General features: G+C 38.3%; 5 protein-coding genes across 7 annotated transcripts; 3 read left to right on the top strand and 2 right to left on the bottom strand.

Moving 5' to 3' along the window:
* Nucleotides 1-484: 484 nt before the first annotated feature.
* LOC140789815 (anaphase-promoting complex subunit 10) lies at nt 485-2,734 on the top strand. Its single transcript, XM_073139661.1, has 6 exons — nt 485-695; nt 837-897; nt 1,023-1,115; nt 1,322-1,392; nt 2,158-2,262; nt 2,348-2,734. The coding sequence occupies exons 1-6, from the start codon at nt 517-519 to the stop codon at nt 2,415-2,417; spliced, it is 579 nt and encodes a 192-aa protein (XP_072995762.1). The 5' UTR covers nt 485-516; the 3' UTR covers nt 2,418-2,734.
* Nucleotides 2,735-2,939: 205 nt separating this feature from the next.
* Nucleotides 2,940-5,337, bottom strand: LOC140789813 (CBS domain-containing protein CBSX3, mitochondrial-like). 2 transcript variants are annotated; one of them, XM_073139659.1, is made up of 6 exons: nt 4,906-5,116; nt 4,184-4,445; nt 4,001-4,082; nt 3,489-3,562; nt 3,334-3,394; nt 2,940-3,239 (listed from the first exon to the last, which is right to left on the bottom strand). In XM_073139659.1, the coding sequence occupies exons 2-6, from the start codon at nt 4,436-4,438 to the stop codon at nt 3,097-3,099; spliced, it is 615 nt and encodes a 204-aa protein (XP_072995760.1). In that variant the 5' UTR covers nt 4,439-4,445; nt 4,906-5,116; the 3' UTR covers nt 2,940-3,096. The 2 variants fall into 2 exon arrangements, with proteins under 2 accessions (XP_072995760.1, XP_072995761.1); XM_073139660.1 differs by lacking the exon at nt 4,184-4,445 and having other exon boundaries at nt 4,906-5,337.
* A 1,079-nt stretch (nt 5,338-6,416) lies between these two features.
* Nucleotides 6,417-8,805, top strand: LOC140789047 (laccase-11-like). The gene is made up of 6 exons (XM_073138641.1): nt 6,417-6,556; nt 6,649-6,800; nt 6,882-7,126; nt 7,221-7,349; nt 7,474-8,397; nt 8,487-8,805. The coding sequence occupies exons 1-6, from the start codon at nt 6,461-6,463 to the stop codon at nt 8,615-8,617; spliced, it is 1,677 nt and encodes a 558-aa protein (XP_072994742.1). The 5' UTR covers nt 6,417-6,460; the 3' UTR covers nt 8,618-8,805.
* Nucleotides 8,806-9,049: 244 nt separating this feature from the next.
* Nucleotides 9,050-13,466, top strand: LOC140788966 (putative glucose-6-phosphate 1-epimerase). Its single transcript, XM_073138524.1, has 10 exons — nt 9,050-9,237; nt 9,334-9,447; nt 10,184-10,297; nt 10,600-10,651; nt 11,109-11,246; nt 12,208-12,306; nt 12,414-12,511; nt 12,715-12,822; nt 12,909-12,990; nt 13,076-13,466. The coding sequence occupies exons 1-10, from the start codon at nt 9,158-9,160 to the stop codon at nt 13,139-13,141; spliced, it is 951 nt and encodes a 316-aa protein (XP_072994625.1). The 5' UTR covers nt 9,050-9,157; the 3' UTR covers nt 13,142-13,466.
* Nucleotides 13,467-14,550: 1,084 nt separating this feature from the next.
* Nucleotides 14,551-17,782, bottom strand: LOC140787940 (bifunctional protein FolD 2-like). 2 transcript variants are annotated; one of them, XM_073136980.1, is made up of 5 exons: nt 17,452-17,782; nt 16,133-16,452; nt 15,650-15,889; nt 15,417-15,584; nt 14,551-14,939 (listed from the first exon to the last, which is right to left on the bottom strand). In XM_073136980.1, the coding sequence occupies exons 1-5, from the start codon at nt 17,675-17,677 to the stop codon at nt 14,766-14,768; spliced, it is 1,128 nt and encodes a 375-aa protein (XP_072993081.1). In that variant the 5' UTR covers nt 17,678-17,782; the 3' UTR covers nt 14,551-14,765. The 2 variants fall into 2 exon arrangements, with proteins under 2 accessions (XP_072993081.1, XP_072993082.1); XM_073136981.1 differs by having other exon boundaries at nt 15,650-15,886.
* Nucleotides 17,783-17,884: the final 102 nt, after the last annotated feature.

Raw genomic sequence — 17,884 nt, 5'->3', positions numbered from 1 at the left:
CTTTCTCACAAGTTGTAGGAATCTATGGTGGTCTTCGCATCTAACCCTTAGCTTTTAGATCCTCCAAAAGAAATCTATATAAAGTTGTTAGGAACTAGCCGCCAGAGCAGGCACTGGAGTTTAACAACTGATCGATGTTGGGGAGGAATCTGGGAGAACAAACGGTACTTTACATAGGCAGTATATAACAATACTAAGTGGTAGATATATGGAATCTGAGAATGGAAGGCTGCTTTACCGGAGCAGTATATCGCATTGATTGATAAGTGGTCGATACTATTGCTTATAAAGATTATCTTTTGAATGGTCAAAGATATTACGTAGATATGAAGAACGGAAGCATTTGAGATAAAAGAGATGGATTTAGTTAAAGCCCATTTATTATTTAAGCCCAAACTTTTCAATTTAATTGGGCTAGTCTTAAGGGCCTCTGTAGTTGTTGGGCTTAAATGATAAGTATGCAAAACAAGCCCTTTTTCTACTGAAAGGTTTTCAGAGAAGGGCTTTTGTTCTCTAATGGCGACGGAGTCGGAAGGGGAGGAAGAGACGGCGGGGAAGCTTACGGGGAGCCCACAACTCACGGTGGAAGACGACCTTCGCGAGATGGCCAAGAAGGCGGCTTGGAGCGTGAGCTCTTGCAAGCCCGGGAATGGCGTGCTCTCCCTCCGGGACGATAACATCGACACCTATTGGCAGTTATTTTCTCCTTTTCCCACTGTTTATCGAAAGAAATATCTATTGATCGATTAAATTACAAGATATTTTGCAGAAAGGTGGAATCTTTTTTGTTGGGTTTTGGAAAAGTCGATCAAATGATGATGGTTTTTGATGTTTAGATCGGATGGAGCGCAGCCCCATCTCGTGAATATCCAGTTCCAGAAGAAGGTCAAGCTGCAGGTAAGGTTTTCTTTTTTTTCCCCTTCTCTTTCTTGATGTTTAGATCGAATGGACCCATTTGTTTGGTTTTGTATGTAGTGTTCTTCTTTCTTGGTGATTAATGTGATGCAGGATTCTATTTGCAGCTTGTGGTACTCTATGTCGATTTCAAGCTCGATGAGAGCTACACGCCGAGCAAGATCTCTGTTCGGGCAGGAGATGGTTTCCACAATCTCAAGGTGGCTTCTTGTTTCTTGTGTAAGACTTTCTAGTGTATTAGTTGAAGTGTTAAGATGGATTCTGGAGACCCTGAACATATCTAGTATGATATAATTTTCTGGAATTCATCTATGGTGATCAATTTTTTGGGCTGTTGTATTGGCATCTGATTTCATGCTTGTTGCTTTTCTGAAATTTATTTTGTTTTTGTTTTTGGTGTTTTTAGGAAATAAAAACTGTGGAGCTTGTAAAGCCAGTTGGTTGGGTGCATATATCATTATCTGGAACCGATCCCCGGTATCATCTTTAATTGCAGAATTCTACTTTTATATGTGCTGGTACTATGCTAGTGAACATGGATATTCTAGCTTTTTGGATCATTTAAGCTGAACTCTTCTTTTAGCTGGAAATATTTGTGCTTGAACTTTATATCCTTCTTATCTTTAGATGTTTAGTACCACATTTTGATTATTGAGGAAAGCTCTAATTTTTATCCAACTAAGTGTGCTAAATGACGTTTATTTGAAGGAAGCACATATTTATTTTTTCGAGTGGTAGCATGAAGAGTGCTTCTTAGTTAATCACAAGTCTGAACCAAGACAGCATTTGGCTCAATTGCTCAAATATATGTCTGCAGTAGACAAACTCATGGGACACAACATTTGGATGAAACAAAAATTAACTGTATCACTTTTATAATGTATACCTCATAGAACCCTTTACATCTTTGTATGTATCATGTACATTCTAGACTGTAGGAACAGACTCAAGCCTCATTATGGCTGCTACACATCCTTGGTGTTGTATGAGATCTTATATTCTTATTTACTAAATCATAAGTTGGACTTCAATAGGAGAGGTTGATCTTGAAGCTACCTTGGCTGTGATCTTAAAACTGATTAATTTCCCCCTATCCATTTATTAAGTTCTTTAAGGATTTCACATTTTGGCTGCCTGCTGTAAAATGACTTGGTCTAGTCTGTGAGAAGAGATAATCATGTAATTAATGGATCTTATTTGATCAGAACAAAACATTATCTTTATTTTTGTTCTATCTTGTAGGGAGACATTCATTCACACCTTTATGCTCCAACTTGCCGTGCTGTCCAATCACCTGAATGGGAGGGACACTCATGTGCGCCAGATTAAAATATATGGGCCTCGACCGTAAGTCATAGTTTATTTGGTATTTTTTTTCCTGTAAGTTTATGAATTTTCAGACTGAGTCTTCTCTTCTTGTGGTCTGTTACAGGAACCCTGTTCCTCATCAACCATTTCATTTTACTTCAAGAGAGTTTACCACCTACTCAACTCTTAGGTAGTTGTTACAGGCATCAGTTACCTGAAGAGCCTTCAAATAGGGCCATGACAAGTACAAGTAGGACTTGTGGTGCGAAGAAATCTTTAGCCACAAGATTCTACTATAAGCAAGCAGTTTGTCCTCATCTCTAACTAGTCCATAACTGACATGCTATAATAGAACTTGATAAACATGGTAATTTTTTATAAAACAGAGGTCCTCTCATTTGAGTATTCATGGTCATTCTATGTACAGAGGCAATTCTTGGTGATCTACAGCGGGTAATGTGGCCTTTTGTGTTGGTTGTGTTGATATAATGGTAAATATATTTTCACTGTAGCTCTACTCTCTGAGTCTTTAACATTGACTATTATTTGGCTTGAAATAACTCTTAACCTTATGTTTATTTGGTCTGACTAAACCAAATTTACGACATCTTACATATTAGAATACCTATCTATGGCTGATACTTTTTTTGGGAAGGCTGGCTGGAATCTGAAGTTCCAGATAAGGCATGAAGTATGAACGTATGAGAGTGGTGATAGGATTTGAATATCTTGTTTTTCTTCTTAATTTGGTTAAAGAGTTCATATAACAATTTGTTAATATACAGAGCAGATCTGTAGATTACAATTTTCAGTATCAAAGTTTTCTTTTGTGAATCAATAGATTTGACTATTCATTATCTATGTGCGAAACTTCTAATAGTAATCTCCTCTGATGAATTCATTCATACGCTTCACTTCCTCATGCTGCTGCTCTACAATTGCTCGGACAACATCTACGATAGAAATCATGCCGACTACCTTCTGATCTATGACAGGGACATGTCGGATATGTTTGTCTGTCAATTCCAAATAACAAAATTATCACCCTCTTCATTGCTTGTTTAATTGATGATCAATGTAATAGATAGGTATAGAAATAATCAAGGTTACCTGTCATTAGCTCCATTGCTTGGAGAACTTTTGTATCAGAGGAAACTGCAATAAGCTTGTTCTGTAATCCAGTTTGAAATAAGCATAAGGAAAATAAAATCTCAAACTTTGTAATCCAATTCAAAAGATATGGAACTTTAAGTGCAAAAATTCACCTCTTCTGTCATAATTTCTCCGACCCTTGTGATTTTGGAGGATCTTCCTTGCACTATTATCTTTTGGAGATAATCTGCACCAGTTTTAATTTAGAATATCAGATAGGCCAGTGACTTCTTGCTGAGCCAGAATCAGAGTATATGTTGGTTAACCTTTAATATTTTGCACAAGCTTTACACTTATATATAACTAATTGGACTGCAGAGAATCATCACTAGTTAAGTACATTTATAATCTCCATTAGTTTCATTACTGTCAATTGCTTCAATATTTGTTTTACTGTTCTTCCAGGATACTGTTGGAATTACCTCCTTAACCAAAAAACTTCACCAATCTTGTATGTTGCAGGATTCAATGTGCAATATTATGTAACCAAATAGATTTAAGATGTATCATAAATAAACTTTGTACAATATAATGGTATGAAACAAATTAGAATCAATCTTCTTATTTAGTGAGTACTATGAAAAGAGAAGTTAAATAATTTACAGCAGGGTGAAATGAATATTACCTCTCTCAGTCACAATTCCTGCAAGCAAATTTTGTTCCCCTGGTTTAATAACAACCAGAGCTCCAATATGATGTTGTGTCATCTGCAAATTAGATATTCCTTGGTCAGTATTGTTGCAGTCTGTCTTTATGCACATGCAAATCATGCCTTCTTGTTTATCTTCTTCTATTTGAAGTTGTTTACATGTTTAACTGCATCATATACTGTGTCACTGGTGTTACACCAGTATACTCTTCCAGCCTCATCCTCTCCTTTTATTTTCAAAATCTCTGCAACAGTTGTGTTCTCTAATCCTCTATATGGTATGAATGGAGTTGGAGAAGCACTCCGGAAATGCATAATGAGGTTCAAAAAAGTGTCATTCGTGCTCATGTGCTGCAGAACTGCAGATTTAAGTCGGTTTCCATGAATACGTATGGCTTTAGCAACTCCTTGCATCTCTTACCTGTTGGCATCAAACACATTGGCAAGATTATAGTGTTTTGTTCCCTATCTATGATAAGTCAGATTGTAGAAAGAATTTGCATTCAAAATTGGTTGTGCTGGGAATTGCATTTCTTGTTGTTTATTTCTTTATTGGTTAGACGAAGACATGTTGCAGCAAAGGAAAATTTATTCTTTCATCTCTTCTTTTCTGGATGGTGAATTTGGTCATCTGAAGTTATTGCTTATTGAAAGATCAGCGATCTGAATTAGACAGTATATGTAACATGGTTTGTGATCTCTGTTCGCCAACTAATGTTTTCATTTCTCAGAATGATTCCAGTAAGAGGATCCTAGTATGTGGCACAAACATTTTGTTCAAAATCTCTTCCTCAGGTTGATTGGCTAAAGCAAAATTTTCAATATGGTGATTCAGAGTTGACAAGAGCTATTTAAGTCATAATGCGCAATTGAAAGCATACCGTGACTGACAACAGAGGCCAATGCAGAGATTGCAGAGTGGTACTTCCTGCCTTTTGCAATTGTAATGGTTGCAGCGGCCATGGATCCTCTCCCATAGAAGTTTAAGAACTCCTATTCCTATTGCATGCAAGGCTATCCCTTACCCTGCGCACTGGAAATGGTTCCTGGCTTTGTCTTCAGAAGAAGGTAAGGAATACAAGGGTGCTAAACTTCTTTCAGCCAAGTATTGTTACTTCACCATATTAACTCTCTTGCAACCAACCTTAAGGAAGAAGCAAAAGAATCTTTTTGGAAAATTTTATGAACATAAGTATTCATGATTGTGAATCGTTACTTCATCAAAACAGAAGAGGCAGTGGATGGAGTTCTGTTCATGGTGGAACTCCTCATTAGGAGTCCAAAAATTTGATGCCTTTGTTAAGATTTGTGTGAAGAGTTCCATTTAGACAAAATGGAATTATACCTCTTGGGCACATAACCTACAAGGATAATGTTAAAACTTCTGAGTTGGGTAAGGTTCTGGTATGTCTTTATTAGAGATCTATTATACTGGCTTGGTCTATTCAATCTTTCCAACTGTTGGTGTGAATAGACTTTTGACAGCCGACCATGGGCTGCCAAGTACTGCATAGGCATAGCTCATGAGAGAGATAATGGGTTCAACTTTTCGTTGGCATTAGAATTAACATGTCGTTTGACCTAATTACATAAAACCCTTCTATAGTTTTAATTTAAGTATTTAACTCCTCTATAGTCCAAATTAAAATGTAACAGTTTTCTATTAACAGAAAAATGAAATATTAATTTTGTTTCTATCTATTAAGTCAGGATCGAATATAGTCTCTTTTGGCAGAAGGGATTCTTGCGGTGGAAGAAGTTGGTCAATAGTAAGCACCATTAAATATGATAGAAAACAATAAGAATTGCACATTAATCCAAATGGTAGGTAGGAAGGATTGAATACTTAAGTTTAAAAAAAATACATTAAAATACGTGCAACTGTGATGAACCAAAATAGGGTAAAATATAAAATTTATCCTAATAATTATGAATATATACAAGTTCCATGAATATTCGGAACAAATACAGGATAGAGACCCATCAACAACCTAAATCCCGTCTACTCTTCCAAGTGACTCAATGCTTTTGAGTACATCCGTATTCTCCACTGCACACCTCTCCCTTCTCTCTCTCTCTCTCTCTCTTACAGTATAAATTATAAAAGAGAAACATATTATTCCTTCATCTTAACGGTAAAGTTCCAGTGTTGTTAGGTCATGGCCAAACATACACCTCCACTCTGTTAGGCGAATGCCATGTACATTTTAGCCTTACAAGCTCTCTACCTTTCTTTCCTCCAAGGTCTCCATCACAATTTCCTTCAAAGCATCATCAGAAACCTGTAGTTGTTCATAAATATATAAAAGTTCTCACCAACTCTCTTCTCCCTTAACAAACTGATAGCAAACACGCACAGCTTTACTTATATAAGACAACAACACCCTAACCTGGATATCTCACTACCATTCACTTCTATTCGTCTTCAACACAACAATGGCTTTCTCCTTCTATAGTCTTCTCTTGCTCACATTGTTTGTTGCCTTCGTTACACTTCCTACTGAAGCTGCTGTAAAGAGCTACCAGTTTGATGTGAGTAGTACTTCAGTTAAGCTCTCATAGCTTTGTATCTTAACTACTCTTTATTAAAGACATTTCTCTCTCTCTCTCTCTCTTTATTGCAGATTGTTGTGAAAAATGTGAGTAGGCTTTGCCATGCTAAACCGATCGTCACGGTTAACGGGAGATTCCCCGGTCCGACGATCTACGCTCGCGAAGGAGATAGAGTGATCATCAACGTTACGAACTACGCGCAATACAACATGTCCATCCATTGGTATGATCATTTGGGTTAAGCTTTTAAGCATAACTTAGAAGCTTGGTAACTTGAAGGCTTATGTTGGTACATGTTATTTAGGCATGGATTGAAGCAGTTCAGAAATGGATGGATTGATGGTCCAGCATACATAACACAGTGCCCAATCCAAACTGGTGCAAGCTACACTTATGACTTCAATGTTACTGATCAAAGAGGAACATTGTGGTGGCATGCACATATCTTGTGGTTGCGAGCCACTGTTCATGGTGCCATAGTTATCATGCCAAAGGAAGGAGTTTCTTACCCGTTTCCACAACCAAATGGAGAAGCTGAACTAGTCTTGGGTGAGTAGTTAATTAATTTCCCAATGTTAGAACACGAGTTAATTGATTTCTTTCAAACTTTTGGGCTAATTGATGTGATGATAAATATATATAGGAGAATGGTGGCATACGGATGTCGAAGCAATTGAGAAGCAAGGCAATATGCTTGGTTTGCCACCAAACATGTCAGATGCTCATACGATCAATGGAAAGCCAGGGCCTCTCTTTCCATGCTCTGAGAAGCGTAAGATTATTGGGTCTAAATTATAAAAAAAATTCTCGTATATATATATATATATGTGTGTGTGTGTGTGAGGTACTGAGGTTGAGTCCCACGGTACGTAACTTATTTCTCATTTTTATCTCAGATACATATGCATTAGAAGTTGAATCCGGTAAGACCTACCTCCTCCGCCTCGTCAACGCTGCCCTCAACGATGAGCTCTTCTTCGCGGTCGCCGGCCACAACCTGACAGTCGTCGAGATCGACGGAGTCTACTGCAAGCCCTTTGCTACCAACGCCATACTCGTGGCCCCCGGCCAAACCACAAACGTACTTGTTACCGCCGACCGATCACCGGGCCGGTACTTCATGGCGGCCAGGCCATTCAACGACGCGGCAATTCCGGTCGACAACAAGACGGCGACTGCCATTTTACAATACAAAGGCATTCCAAATACGGTGCTACCGATCTTTCCTCAATTGCCTACATCGAATGACACAACATTTGCTAGCAACTTCCATGACAAGCTCAGGAGCCTAAATTCTCCGCAGTTTCCTGCAAATGTGCCACTCAATGTTGATAGGCATCTCTTCTACACCATTGGTCTAGGCGTCAATCCATGCACGACTTGCTTGAATGGAACTAGACTCACTGCATCACTTAACAACATCACCTTCGTCATGCCTAAAATTGGGCTACTACAAGCACATTACTTCAATATCAAGGGAGTGTTCAGGCTAGACTTCCCCGACAAGCCCTCGACGGCGTTCAACTACACCGGCGCACCGCTGACCGCCAACCTAGGCACGTCGCTCGGGACTAGACTCAGCAAGATTGCATTCAATTCGACGGTCGAATTGGTGTTGCAAGATACTAATCTTCTCGCCGCGGAGTCCCATCCTTTCCACCTTCATGGATACAACTTTTTTGTCGTCGGCAGGGGGATCGGAAATTTCGATCCGGCAAAAGATCCGGCTAAGTTTAACTTGGTTGATCCTCCGGAAAGGAACACAGTTGGAGTTCCTGCAGGCGGTTGGACTGCAATAAGATTCAAAGCTAACAATCCAGGTGAGAAAACATATACTTTAATGATCATGAACAAGAACAAGTGAATGCTAGTAATTACATTTAACCATCCTATGCTATGATCCTATCAGGTGTTTGGTTCATGCATTGCCATCTAGAGCTGCACACTACGTGGGGGCTAAAAATGGCATTTGTTGTGGAGAATGGAAACGGGCCAGAAGAGTCGATCTTACCACCTCCAAAAGATTTGCCACCTTGTTGAGTTGCAAGGAATGCAAGTGTTTGTTTTTAATTTTTTATATGTCCTGCAAAAAGTTGCAGGAAGTTTGTGGATGTGATCAAGATCCTGTACCTGATTATTATTATTTTTTTCTCTACAGCTCCAGAATGAGCTATTTGTGTTAATAAGATGCCCAATTATTTGATGGGCTGTTTGCTTTATCCTATAAATTTATTTGATTGTTAAACTAAATCTATATATGTTTATAGGGTAGTTTTGTTACTTTATACTATTGACTCATTAGTAGTATTTTTTAAAGTTATATATCAAAATTAAAATCATAAAAAAAATTTAAGAGGCAAAGCTTCTTAATAGAGTTTGGATAACCTTACGTAGGAAAGCCACTCATAGGGCATATACCAGAATAAAACCAATTTGTATAAAGATCATCGGATCAAGATAATCTTCCAAAGTACCCGCGCGACCAACTTAACTATCATTTCCTCGGTTAATAAAAAAGAACGAAGGCATCGTCTCTGTTGGCCTCTCGGACTCTGAGAAGCCTTCAAGCCAACCACGATAATGGCGTCAAGCATCACCATGTCGTCTTCCTCCTTCCCAGCCCTACCCTTCTCCAATTCCAGTTGCTCCCGCCACCGGAGGTAAGCGATAAGCAATCCGAGGTGTTGCGATTCTTCTGAATATGATGTGGAAAATGCAAAAGATTGAAGTTCTCCTTCTTGATTGGTTCCTCGCAGGAGCTTTAGATTGGCTTTTGCGAGCTTGGGGCAGAAAACTTATGCCCCAGGTGTACAGGTTTCCGAAGGAAACGGGGGGCTTCCGAAGGTCTTTTTGAGCTCGCCCCATGGCAGGTAAGTCTCTGTTATCTGATTTCTTCTATGTTCTCAAATCTTGGATTGCGCTCGCGATTTGGGTTTGTCACTTTCTGGAAAGGAGTAATTAGAGCAATTATGTCGTAAAGAGGGGAACTTTATCGATTTGGATTGGGCAATGGGTGAAATGGAGATGATTGAAGTGAATGTGGATTGAAGTATGGATGTGTAGGATTAGATTGTATGAATATTGGGATTTAGTTATGAAAATGTTGAGACCCAAAAGGTGGCTTTTCCTTTTCCATTCTGTTACGAGTTGGATGGAAGACAAGCTTATTTATTTCAGGGTAACGTTACGTTGTAGCTTACGGCTAATAAGAGTGGGACAATAATTTTGGCGTGTTTTAATTGTGTACATGTCGAACTGTTTCAGCTTTCTTGAAGCATAAGGCTGGAATAAGGTCTTGCATGAGGTTTATTCCAGCCATTTAGGACTTGTATTTTTATCACAAAATTTTGGTTTTTATTCCAACCAAACTTCCATTTTTCCAAGTGGGGTAGGAATCGAGGGCTATGCGCATTTCATATATTTTCTCCACTCTTACCTTGTACAACGATATTTACAAATTTGTTTCTTATTCCTACATGAATAGGTTTGTTGCTCCTAATTTTCTCTGTGCTGCATTAGAGTACCATCAACTGCTTCTTTGTTCATGAAACTTGTCCAGCTTCCAAGAGGTTGATACTTGATAGTACTGCATTTATCTACGTGCAGTGAGGCTGAGATTTATCTGTTCGGTGCCTGTGTCACATCTTGGAAGGTTTCAAACGGGAAGGACCTTCTCTTTGTTCGACCAGATGCTGTCTTTAATGGGAAGAAGCCTATCAGGTTAGATGAATTACGTACCTACAAGTTCACAGCTCTAAGCATTGCCTGCTTTTTCTTATTACTTTCACTTTTGTTTAATTGTTCAGTTGATAAGTAGTGGGGTAGGCCTGTATCTTTGTGCACTTTTGATGGCACAAAATATGAACATTAATAAGGCTTTTATCCGTTTTTCCTGTTTATGTGATTAATTTGCATACCTGTAGTTTGAAAAGTGAGTCATTGCATTGTAATTGAGAAAATCTTTGTCAAAATTGGATTCTGATTGAGTAAAAATCATTTGATGGTATTCGTTCTTTCACCAGTGGAGGAATCCCACATTGTTTCCCACAATTTGGTCCTGGCGCTATGCAGCAGGTATTTTCTCATTCTCATTCCATCTCGTGTCTTCTAGACACTGAACTTCATTTAGTAGAAGGAACCTGTTTCTGTCATTTTCTATGTCATGTTATCTTAGTAAAAGATAGATTGACACGTATATAAAAAAGTGAAATCTTTGAGATGCCAGCTTAAAAATTAAACAGATATTTTTATTCTTTATTTGTCTAGAGAATTTAATCATAAAAATGAGCCTTCTCACACTAAGAAGTGAAATATTAGATAATGAACGTTCTAAATTTTTGTTGTATTGATTATGTCAAATAATTGGTTTTTTTTGGGTGTTTATAAGCTAAATGAAGCAAAAGACTTACATTCTTCTTTCTTGATACTTATTCATTGTGCTTAATGTGTTTTTCCCTTTCTTTAGTCAGATGGAGGTTTGTCCAGGATCTTTTTTTTTCCCTTAATAGAGTTTCATCGTTCTTTTTGACAGCATGGTTTTGCTAGGAATATGAATTGGTCAATTGCTAACTCTGAAGTCAGTGAAGAAGATCCAGTTGTTACTTTGGAACTAAAAGATGATTCTTATAGCCGCTCAATGTGGGATTTCAGCTTCCAAGCTTTATACAAGGTTGCATAAGTTTTAAATTTCAGACCTTTTACCATTCCTTTTTTTCTTTGAGAAAAGTTAATTGGTTATGGCATTCATGCACATTTCATTAAATAGCACCGCTGATATTCTGTGCATTGCACTGTCACGTAACAACTGAACTTAGTTCAATCCCCTTCTGCTTTTTGTTTGAACATGATGATCCAAAAATATTAATGCTCTCCAATTCTTAGGTTGGACCAGTAGGCTTTTAACACTTATCCATCATTTCAAGAAACTGTGCATCCATGGATGCATTAGTATTTGTTTGCACAAATGCTTTGGAGTTTGGACTGTGATGATTGCTTGGATAAGAGTTGCAGAAATTGATTAATAATGGGCTATTTTTCCAAGAAGCCACAGGCAATCACAAAAGAGAAGGAAATAATCTGGAACAAAAGACAGAACTGAGTGAAAGGAGTTCATGATGGCCAAAAATAACTAGGCATGCGTTCACAACTTCATGCTACCTCCAAACCTATTCATAAATTTGGAGAGCACCATGCTCTATCAATTTGCACAATATCTACATATTCTCTCTTGAACGCATGTAGGATCCTCCATGAAAGGAGAGGAGTCCACCGGACTTAGAAAACCAGGAAAAATTTGAAGGCATAGAAGAATCGAGTTCATCCGTCATGTCAATGTATTACATAAGAAAAAGGGAGTATTTACAGAATTAGGTGGCGATTTGGGATTTGAGATGCATAATTGAGTCCTATTAATACTGACTTGCGTTGCTGGTTTCCTCTAGTTTTATATTCTCTTCCATATTGGTTAGATTTACCCTCTTTAGATGTCTACATTTTAGATTATATTTGAACAATTTTGATGTGATCATACTCACTGCTGCAATCCCTGGCACTGATTATTTTTCGTCTTTTTTTTTCCATGTTATCAAGTAGTTCTTATTGCTGATTATATTTGGAAAATTGTCATGTAGGTCACACTGCACTCTAAGAGTCTGTCGACATCCCTTACTATAACTAATACTGACAAGAATCCTTTCTCGTTCAGTACTGCGCTCCATACTTACTTCAGTGTAAGAACAATTTAGCTTCAATTAATACAGGCTCTCCATTTGCTAGATTTAATATTTGGGAACTTTAATGTCTGACTGTCGTGCAAAACATACGACTTTTTGTGCAGGCTTCTGTAACTGGAGCATTAGTAAAAGGGTTAAAAGGTTGCAAGACTCTAAATAAAGACCCAGACCCTTCTAATCCTCTGGAGGGTGAGGAGGAGAGGTCTGCATTAGCTTTCTTTCCATTGATTTTACAAGACTTTCTTGAAAGGAAACAAAAAATCTTACATTTTTCTGTTGCTCAGTGAACTTAAGGAAAATTTACTTCCCTATTGAATTGATACATTGTTGACTACCCTATTGTTTATAAGGTACTACTGGTTTTAAGGTACTGCCCAAGTCCTAATCAACTTCATTCTGATGCAGGGAAATAGTCACATTTCCAGGCTTTGTCGACTGTGTTTATGTTGATGCACCCAAAGAGCTACTCCTCGATAATGGATTGGGTGACAAAATAACTATCCAAAATACAAAGTATCCTATTGATTTTCCATGTCTCTTTACTTTTCAACATTTTCTAAGCTTGCATGAAACTGATTTATGTGGCATTGTGGATGTAGTTGGTCAGATGCGGTGCTATGGAATCCACACTTGCAGATGGAAGCCTGTTACAGAGATTTTGTCTGTGTGGAAAATGCAAAGGTACTCAAATGGCAATCTAACCCTTGTTTTTGTTCAGAAAAAAATCTAATCCTGTTTATCTTATATATTATTTTCCCATTGTCAGATTAGGGAAGTCCAACTACAGCCTGAGCAATCTTGGGTGGCCGAGCAACATATTGCTGTTAGCTGAAGCCTGGCTGCTGATGCAGACTTTATGTAGCAGATAATTTTTATTCGATGATATCGATTTCAATTTATCCCCATAAAGTTTGCTTGCAGGAGTCCAATAAGGAAGAACCTTTTCTTTCGAAGTCGGCATAATGAAACTTTTGTAGCATATGTTATTCAGTTTTTTCTCTGGCTCTTGTATTTGTGAAGTATTCACAAAGCAAACACTACTAAATCCAGTATATGATTTAATTGTACCGATGAATTTAGGAACTTGGATATTGTTCCTTTCCTTCCGCCTTCTTTCGAAAACAAAGTCATCCTACGTGACTGTAGTTTTTCGTTAATATTGTCAATTCGAATGAATAATCTCAGATCTTTATATTACAGACGGTGTTTCTTGTTAGTTCAGGACTATGCATTTCCTGAGGAATTATACATACAGCTCTTGATTCTACGAGCAGCGTTTGTGCTGCCATGTTTTGAAATGAAGAGAAGGCTGTTGGATTGACGTCCACGATGAACTAATAAGCATCAAATAATGCTACCGAATTTGAGCATTTAACTTTATGAGCATCATCTTGATCACTTCTGCTGCTTCTAATACCCATCAGTCCGGCTCAACCAAGAGTGTTAGACCCTTGCAACCATTTTTTAATCTATAAGCTCACTGGCCGAGTCTTAACTAGCCAAAGTTTGTGGATCAATTGAATCTAATCCTTTACTTATTGTATTTAGTTAAGTCATTTACTTACTGTATTAGGGTGAATCTACATATAGTTCAGTTCGAACAAATTTATGTTTTATATTGATCAGTTCCTAACTGAGTTAAGTCGAGCTAATCTAGTCAACTATGTTTGAATTTAATCTAGCCTATTCTCTCTCTATCTGCAATATCCTTTTACCTATTTGACCCCTTTTAATTGGAACTCAAAGTGGCGTATCTATTCATTAAAAAGAATATATTTGATACATTTTCGAACCCCCTCCCTCACCAAATGCTCTCGGCCTCCCTATCCCCATCTGGCTCCTCCACCCCGTAGTCGTCCATCTTCCCTCTCTCCGCGTGCTAGGGTTTCATCAAGCCAAGCCCTAACCTTCTCCCTTAATCCGTGCACCCCCGGGCATCACCGAGGCTAGATCGAGCGTATCGTGTAGCCGTTAAGTTCGCCTGTCTGCCCTTTAAAGGATTGACTTAACTCCAATTAGCCACCTATTGGACTCAACCCCGCAGACCCGAGACAACCCACTAGACCAGATCAACCTCAGCCCTTGCACACGAGCCTAGCCCCAAGCCAAGCCTACCATCCCTTGCTCTCGGATTACCCCTCAACCAGGACTGTATCATTTATGTACCATTAAACCCATTCCTGTTAATATTGTCCATAAATAGACCAAGAGCAAAATCATCAGTCCCACAGAAGAAACAGCTGCAGCTTCCTAACAGGCCAGAGTAATTTTGCCAAACATTAACAAAATTACTGTAGTTGAAGATGTACAGTTAATTCTAACTGCCTCACATATGAACCCAAATGGGATAAGTTGAAAGCGAAGGGAAACAAAATGGAAATATACAAATGAAAACACTGCAAAGACAGATCGTTGATGAATGAGAAAAGAGAGGCAAAATGGAAATGTCCGAGAAATCAATAGCTCAACCTGTATGCCCGTTTGGCTGAGTCAAGTGTGTTGCAAAGGAGCATGGCAATTGTCACAGGGCCAACTCCACCAGGCACTGGGGATATAGCTGAGGCTACCTGCAATGCTTCTTCGAAGCAAACATCCCCAGTGAGGCGGTAACCATGCTCGTTGTCAGGGTCCTGCAAGATAATTCAAGTATCGACATAAAAGTTAAACAAGATATGGCCCAAGCATATTAAAATCTCCTACATAGATTTTATTATGTAATGGTGCAATTAGCTCTGGTTTGTTAACACTGACAGTGAGGGAGGCAGTCTGACGTAAGAAAAGCTTTAAATCAAATGATTGTGCTTGAAAGTTTTCACTAAAAAGTAAAAACAATCAAACTAAAAGAGGAGAATTTGCAAAAAGTAATATGATAAATAATAGTGAGGATTTACCAACCATACACCTACGCTGTCCCTTGTTTATGTGCTGTTGCTTGTTATCTTGGAAGTTATTGTCTCATTAATAGTATCTTGGAAGTTATTGTCTCATTATGTAGTTTAATGGGCACATCAAACTTATCAGCTACTGTTTCAGATATTATGTACATGGAAGCTTGTTAGGCATAACTATCTGGAATAGAAATACAGTGGCAAAGAAATATATTTTACCTCAACTGGATTTGTCCCAACATCAATTACCACCGAACCTCTCTTTAGCCAACTCCCTCGTACCAGGTTGGCAACTCCTGCTGCTGAGACCACAACATCAGCTTCACGAGTAATATCCTCTGGGTTCCTTGTAAAGGCGTGCACAGTACTGACGGTGGCATGATGCCTCTGACAAAAGAAGATATCAATTTCCTTCCTCAAAATTACAGGGACAATGAGCTTTACTTCTCTACCTGCAATAGCAAGGAAGTAGGCAGACCTACAACCCTGCTCCTTCCAATCACGGCCACATGTTTCCCCATAAGTTCAACACCAGATCGGAGCAACAACTCAAGGCAGGCTTTTGCAGCACAGGGTATAAATAGAGGTTCTCTGCCTCTCAGTGCAAGATTCCCCACATTCAAGGGATGGAAACCATCAACATCTTTCTCTAAACTTATAGCGCTCAAAATTTTCTCCTCATCCATATGCTGCTTTACCAGTATTAAGATATAATTTTGATTATGCTTACAAGTCAACAATACTCAAAATTGAATTCCAGGTTGCTTGATAAAGATCTCAATAAAAGAAAACTCATTGCTTAATTACCACTTAAGAAATAAGTAATCCAATAAACTTATTGGAACATCAACATTATGCACAAATCAATCAATAGCAGTAGAAAGGAAACTGAAATTGCTCGAAAATGATAATTCTTGGGAAGAAAAGGAAATTACTTGTGGTAAAGGTAATTGCACTAGGACACCATGAACAGATGGATCTTCATTGAAGCTTGACACAGCATTCACTACATCATCTTCTGTGGAGTCCTCAGGCAGTTCTGCCATTAGAGATCTTATTCCAACTTCCTGACAAGCCTTTGTTTTGAAACGTACATAACTTTGAGAGTCCCTCCTTTGACCAACTAATATGACAGCTAGCCCAGGAACTTTCATTTTAGTATCCCTCATTTGGCAAACTTCTTCAGCAACTTCTGATCTTATCTCTTCCGCAATAGACTTCCCATCAATAATAGTTGGGATTAGCTCATGATTCACTGTATGAACAAAGATTAGCTGAAACTGGTACGTGATGAAAAGTTAAAAACATGGATCTCTCAGTTAAGAAGTCAATAGTTTCAAAATTTTACCACTCTTAGTCAGCTTTATGAATATACCACAAGAAAACATAAGTCAAGATTAGAATTGAAGCCATCGAGGATAAAATTCTTGGTTCCCAGATACTACAAGTTCCACTCCTAGGAGATTTTAAGAAATTGGATCAAATGATTCAGAATCGGACACAAAAGGAGAAGAGAAGAAACTTTTTTACATGAGATACAAGTTAAAACACATTGTTCATGTTTTATTCATGGTGTCAGAAGAATAAACTAAACTATCATCATCAACCACAGGTTCAGGACTGCACAAGCATAGTCCATGCCAAATCTTACTAATAGAAACTATTCTGTCTCCGAGTTTTGATATATCTGCTTCCACATTATTTCTACCTAAAATAACGCTCTCACCTTCAATATGTAGCAAAGAAAGAGCTACCAAATACCTCTGTATTCCTTCAAATGGTCTAAGTATTTTCATGGATAGTTATAGTATTAGTGGAGTGGATCTAACAAATATACTATTAGATTCAAGCCATTACACCCCAGCAGAGAACGATAATAATATCATAATGCAGTTTCGCTAATGCCTTTCATGAATATAAGATAATCTCGGTACTTACTTCATAGTTTCTTACAAGTTAATAATGATCTCTATTGTGAAATTTGATGAAGCTTCGTAAATTAATTATTCTTGACGAGAATAAAACTTTTCAACACCAGTGAAGTGCATACAAAAAAAGGACCTTTTCAAAAATTAAAAGATAGGTATCTCCAAGAAATATCCTACGCAGTAAAGAAAATCCATCCCCAGCAAACCAAAGTTGCAAACTTTCACCCACCAAAAATCCTAAAACCTCACAAAAACCAACAAATCACCGCATTCTTAGCCAAACAAACAATCGAAATGACCAGATTTGCAAACCGGTTTTTGGTCACCTTCAACTTTTGAGGTCAGGCGAGGAGGATGGACGGAATTGTGAGGATGTCGCCAGACGTCAGGGAGATCCGGGCCAAGGATGTAGTGGCTGCTCTTCTTCTCCCTATTAGTTAGGTTGTGGTAGCGGTAGTAATGGGAAAAGAGAGAGCCAAGAGACTGGGTTAGGATTACCCTCGGCTTCTCAGCTAGTTGCTTCTTTATCCTGGAGAAGACCAGGGTTCTCATTTCTCTTCGCCGACGACCGACCTTCTCCCTGGGCGTCGGACTAACTTCTTAGGCTGTCGTAGCCTGTAATAAATCTTGGGATAAAGTGTGGATCTTTTCCGTTTCGGGCCTTTGGGCCGGCTGGTCATTTGGATAAACACAAATCTAAACTATGGACAAAAAATAAGTATAATATTACTCATAAATTACGGATGGGCTAAAAATATC

The sequence above is a fragment of the Typha latifolia genome, chromosome 5 (assembly GCF_019914945.1).
Source record: "Typha latifolia isolate L0001 chromosome 5, TyphaL0001v2, whole genome shotgun sequence".
Lineage (NCBI taxonomy): Eukaryota > Viridiplantae > Streptophyta > Magnoliopsida > Poales > Typhaceae > Typha > Typha latifolia.
This window is presented reverse-complemented; position numbering and strand designations above follow the sequence as displayed.